This window comes from Miscanthus floridulus, chromosome 7 (assembly GCF_019320115.1).
Source record: "Miscanthus floridulus cultivar M001 chromosome 7, ASM1932011v1, whole genome shotgun sequence".
Lineage (NCBI taxonomy): Eukaryota > Viridiplantae > Streptophyta > Magnoliopsida > Poales > Poaceae > Miscanthus > Miscanthus floridulus.
The window spans coordinates 61,438,541-61,444,458 of NC_089586.1; the positions used below are offsets into that span (position 1 = coordinate 61,438,541).

The 5,918-nt window shown below is 46.2% G+C and overlaps 1 protein-coding gene across 1 annotated transcript; it reads left to right on the forward strand.

Annotated features, from left to right (window-relative positions):
- Positions 1–3,363: 3,363 nt before the first annotated feature.
- Positions 3,364–4,014, forward strand: LOC136463316 (uncharacterized). The gene has a single exon (XM_066462318.1). The coding sequence runs from the start codon at positions 3,364–3,366 to the stop codon at positions 4,012–4,014; it is 651 nt and encodes a 216-aa protein (XP_066318415.1).
- The last annotated feature ends 1,904 nt before the right edge of the window (positions 4,015–5,918 follow it).

Sequence of the window (5,918 nt, forward strand, 5' to 3'; positions counted from 1 at the left end):
GATGGTCCATCGAACCGGGTGGTGCCGCACGCTAAGCACCGTCAATGCCCTCCACCGACCCCAGGTGGTGGTACCCATTATAGTTACTGTCTCCACTATCATCACTATCTCTGACACCCTTCTCCTCATCCCGTCGATGGTGGTGGGGTTGTGCCAGTCTGAACTCGATGATCCATAAGCGAACCAAGTACCTGAGCGTAGGCACATCGTCATGGATGATCTTGTTAGGCTACAGGTATAGTGGCAGCCCACCATCATGCTCCTCCTCTGGCTACGAGACAGCCATGATGTTCTTGTTGGGAATCAGGTCCTGGTGCACGCACCATGCCACCACGAACAGCTTGCACTCGTCATCCGGGTCACTTAGCGCCTTAGGTTTGACGATGTCGACCTTGGTGCTAGAAGAGCCATGGATTGCCTATGCCAACTCTAATGATCTGGTGTGCGATGGAATGCCCTTCATGTTGACAAGCACACAGTACCTGAATGTGCCCACGGAACCCATGATCAGATGACTCCACCTCCGCCAGTGTAGAGCGAAGGGAGCCCCCTCCAGCAATGGTGTGTCGAGCACCATCTTGAGATCATCATGGCGCATGGACTAGATAATGAAGTCATCTGGCCTGGTACAACATAGGTCATCAGGTCCTCCGAGACGCCAAAGTACTAGCCAAGATGAGCTAGCACCATCCCCGTGGTTACCGCCGGCCTTGTGCCGACCACCATGGCAAGTATCGCAAGTGACAGGGCATCCTCAGCCACCTACATGGTAGGGGTCCGGGGTACCATGGCTAGCTCAAGAAGGGGAGTCTTGGAGCGCATTTGCGGTGAAGCCAGTGGTGCCTCGATCCATTTGAGTAGGGAGCACGGAATGTGACGTGGATGATATGGTGGCACCAACGGAGAGCCTCCACCCTCCACGTCAACAGCGCTAGCCGCATTATCAGTGACGTCGTTAGGTACCGCTCCACCCTGCAGAGGAGCCGATGTGCCCTCCACCAGCTCATCCAACTATGGCTCCGGAGTCAGCGGCTAATAGCCCGATGAGATGGATGGTTCCCTCCTAGTTGATGCGGAGTGCACCAAGGCAGTGTCCCCTGGCGAAGGTGAGGAGCAGCGATGACGCACATCATGGGAATGACCCAGAGCATGAGTAGGGGAGCGATCACGCTTGCCCTCCCAATGACTGATGACCTAGAGAGGACAACCCCGCGCTTGGTGCCCGACATCCTTGCAGTTGAAGCACTTGGAGGGGAAGGTGCAGTTTGCATGGACATGATCGCCGGCCAGGCAATTGAAGCATTTGCCTACCAGGTTGGAAGGCATAGGGCGACGAGGGGCAGCGACATGGCGCTAGTGCCTTTTGCTCTCCACCTATCAGAATCCCTCCGCGTCTAGCTGAACCGACATGTGTGCCAGGTGGATGATGGGAGGGAGGCGGCGAGGTGGCTTCATAGGCCATGCACCAGAGTGATGAGCGTCGGCCATGAAGCCCCCTAGGCATGGCTGACGCCAGCGACAAAGACGGTGCTACTATGGCCTGTTGGAATAATCTCCCAGCCAATAAGCCCAACGGCCTATTGGGCCTTGATCACGCGCCCTGATCGGGGGTGCCCAACCCTACATGGTTGGTGGGCCCCCGTTGCACTACGCTATATAAAGTGGTGGGGGCCGACGGCTCATAGTACGAGGTTCACCGTGAGCCACTCTACCCCACCAACAAACCCTAAGTCTAATCTAGTAAGGGTGCACAGCCAGCAATGGGAAGACGCAACCGTCATCACCGTCGGCCTAACTGCACCCCACCGCATCGCTAGACTTCACCAACTCTTCTCCGACCATCGCTGCCCGTGCGCAGAACGTCACCGACCGAACAAGATGACCGGATCCTGCTTGATGGCGCCCTCTGATGGTCTATACACTCCCATCCACTCTCCTCTCTCTATCACTCTGTAGTATGGTTCATTAGGTTTTCTACTTGTTCCTCCCAAAATACAAAGAACCACCCGACTAGATGCTACCCTAGGTGATCTTTGGGATTTAACAATGGTATCAGAGCCCTATCTAGTCCGTAGATCTAGATTGGGGAAAGAAAGCAAATCAAACCCTAACCCTAGATCGGGTATGGGAAAAGTGGACATGGTTTCAACAAAGAACCCTAACCCTAGCAGTTCGTCAGCCTAGGGTGTAGATCTAGGGTTTCCGAGTCAAAAGCAAAGAAAAATGAATGAAAAGAAAAAAGTGGAGTTCGAATTCAATTCGGATCCAATAGAACCAACCCTAACCCTAAAGATAGGAAGCCTACCTGGGCTTTTCCCACCGCCAGTGGCATCGCCACCGCGTGGAAAGGAGACCGCGGTGTCGCTCCCGAACGGCGCGCGGGGCAGAACAACGAGCCGCCCGACACCTCGCACGTGCGGTCACGGCAATAGGGCACCACCATGTGGCCCCTCGATGGCGGTGTGCTCAGCCTTGGGCGAGCACGCACGCCGGCGAGAGGGCGCGGGGCGGAGCCCTTCTTCTTCTCCCTTGGCCACCAAGGACGGCTGCTGTTATGGCTGGTTCTCAGAGAGCTGCGCGATGAGAGAGAAGGGGAGGGAGAGAATGACCTAGGGTTTAGGGAACCCGTGGCCAGGATGGGGTTTTTGTTTCCCCGTGGCGCGCACATCGTCTGTCTGATCTAGATGGACGGCGCTGATCGAGGCGGGCGGTGCCGTGGGTAGCTGGGCCTCTTTCCTGGCACAGGCCCAGGTTATGGCCTAGGTGCAGGGAGAAGCGATGTGCGAGCCGAGCCATGCTCCACGCTAGGCCACGCTGGGCTACGTTGCCGAGGCCTTCGGGCCGAAATGCATGTGCATAGTAAAAAAAGTTTATTCAATTTTTCCTTTTTTCCAGAAACTGATTTGATTCATATTTGATGAGTTTGAATTGAATTTTGATGATAATTTCTGTACAAAATTTATCCAATGATATTTTTTGTTCAGTAAAAAGTAAAGTTGCTTCTGGAAAATATTATCATGTAAATTTTATTCAAAGTTTCCGCTACGTTTTTAAAGTTGTTGTTTTCATTATTAAATTCGAACCAACGAGAGAATTTAATTCTGAAAAATAGACATGTTATCAGATTATTATAATATTGTTATTATTCTGACCAATGTTGATTAATGGCAATATTATGATGTTATTATGGTTTTTTGTCATAAATTAATTTTATTTCTATCCAACGGTGATGTAGAATTAATGTAAAAGGATAAATTGTATGTTTTAATTTTGACCATAGTTGGAACTAAAGCATGCAATTGTTGTTATTATATTATGTTCTCATTTTAAAGACAAATTATGTTTTTAGGAGGATACTCCTTGATGGCTTATATCAAAGATATCCCAACTCTCAAAGGGGATAACTACATTGAATGGGAGAAAAAGATCGACCTGGCCTTTATTTTGGCTGAGGTTGACTGGGTAGTCACCACACCATATCCTAAAGAACCTATGGCACCGATGAGGAAGACTGATGAGACTGATGCTGCATGGCAGAACAGAGAGCGGGACTTTGCTCCCGTAAAGATGTCTTTTGACCTCAAACATAGAAAGTGGGTCACAGCCAATAAGAAATGTTTGGCTATGATAAAGAATACAATTGAGCCTACAATAGTGGGCTCAATCCAAGACTGTGACACGGTCACAGAGTACCTAGAAAGAATAAAGAGTCAGTTCACTAGCTCTTCAAAGACATATGCAACCCAGCTGATTAAGCAGCTGGTGACAGAAAGGTACTCTGGTGCTGGCAGTGGCATTAGAGAGCACATACTGAGAATGAGCAATTTGGCATTTAAGCTCAAACCAATGGATTTAGCACTCAAGGATGAGTTTCTTATTTATTTGATTTTTGCTTCTTTGCCAAAAGAATTTGACACTTTTGTTGTTAATTACAACATACAGCCCGAGAAATGGGATCTAGAAAAGCTCATAGCCATGTGTGTGCAGGAGGAGGAAAGAATAAAAGTTTCATAGGGTGGTACTATCAACTACCTAAAAGATAATAAGAAAAAGAACTATAATAATAGCTCTTCCTCCAAGTCACCTGAAAAGGGTCCATGCAATAGTCTCAGAACAAGCAATTCCCAGTGGATAAAGATCAATGTCTCCACTGCAAGAAGATGGGACATTACAAGAAAGATTGTCCTGATTTCCTAAAGTTGATTATGAAAAAGAAAGGTGAGAACATTATTACATTTGTAAATGAATCCTTGTATGTCAAGTTTTCAAAATCTACTTGGTGGATTGATTTAGGTGCAACTATTCATGTTGCTAATTTTTTACAAGGATTTCGTTCGATGAGAACTTTGCAAAGAAGAGAAAGTTTCATTAAAGTCGTAAATGGAGTACAAGCAGATGTTGAGGCCATTAGTGATCTTCCGCTAGAGCTTGCTGATGGCTTCATACTTTTTCTTAGAGATGTTTTTTATGTACCTTCTTTGCAAAGAAACTTGATTAGTGTTTCAAAGTCGGACCACGATGGTTATGATTATCATTTTGGAAATGGCAAATGTTAGATATTGTTTAATAATAGATGTATTGGTCTTACCTTCTGACAAGACGAGCTTTATTTGTTATCACTTCGTAAAAATGTGAATTCCGTATGTGATGTGAATGAGAATGTATCCTCATCGAACAATGCAAACAGAAAACGAAAGAAAACTCCTAATGTATCGTCGAAATTATGGCACTGTCATTTAGGCCATATTTCGAGGGGGAGAATAGAGAAACTAGTTAAGAATGAAATTCTTCCTCCACTGGAGTTCGCTGACTTAGAGCAATGTATAGAATGTATTAAAGGAAAGTATGTAAAGAAAATTAAAAAGGATGCCAAACGAAGCATAGGAATTTTAGAGATAATTCACATAGACATATGTGGTCCTTTTCTTGTAAAAAGTGTGGATGGTTATGATTCATTCATAACATTCACAGACGATTACTCTTGTTTTAGCTACATTTATCCAATTAAAGAAAGAACAGAAGCGTTGGATAAATTCAAAATATTTAAGGCAGAAGTTGAAAATCAGCATGATTTAAAGATTAAGATAGTTAGGTCTGACTATGGGGGGGGAGTACTATGGTCGGCATACCCCATATGGACAAGTTCCTAGACCTTTTGCAAGGTTCTTATAGGAGAATGCTATAGTCACCCAGTATTCAACATCGGGCGAACCTCAGCAGAATAGAGTAGCTGAAAGGCGTAACCGTACCTTGATGGATATGGTGCGTAGTATGATAAGTTACTCCACCTTACCATTGAGCCTGTGGATGGAGGCGTTAAAAACCGCCATTCATATTCTCAATAGAGTACCAAGTAAGTCGGTGCCCAAAACACCATATGAATTGTGGACAGGAAGAGTACCCTCACTAAAACACTTACGAGTGTGGGGGTCCTGTTGAGGCTAAAGTATTTAACCCAAACATTAGGAAGTTAGATCCCAAAATAGTAAGTTGTCATTTCATTGGCTACCCAGAAAAGTCAAAAGGTTTTCGTTTCTACTGTCCAGATAGACATACAAAGTTTGTGGAAACGAGACACGCTGTCTTCCTAGAGGATGAAATGATAAGGGGAGCATGGTAGCTCGAGAAATTGATCTTGATGAGAAACAAGTGTATGCACCCACTCCAATGGTTTAAGAGCCTTTTTTCGAGCTACCTGTTGCTGCTACACCTACAACGCAAGATGTTGTGGTGCTAGCACCTATTGTTATTCCTCCTATGGCAACAACGAATGAGGATGAGGAACCCATGGTTCAGAATCCTACAGAACCTATTGCCACACATGAGGGGGAGCAACAACAGCCTCAAACAAAAAATGTGCCAAATGTGGAGGCCCTTAGAAGGTCTCAAAGAGTTAGAAGATCAACTATTTCTGATGA

What these genes read in the sequence shown, in the direction of transcription:
- LOC136463316 (XM_066462318.1), top strand. Translation starts at nt 3,364, where the DNA reads ATGGCTTATATCAAAGATATCCCAACTCTCAAAGGGGATAACTACATT.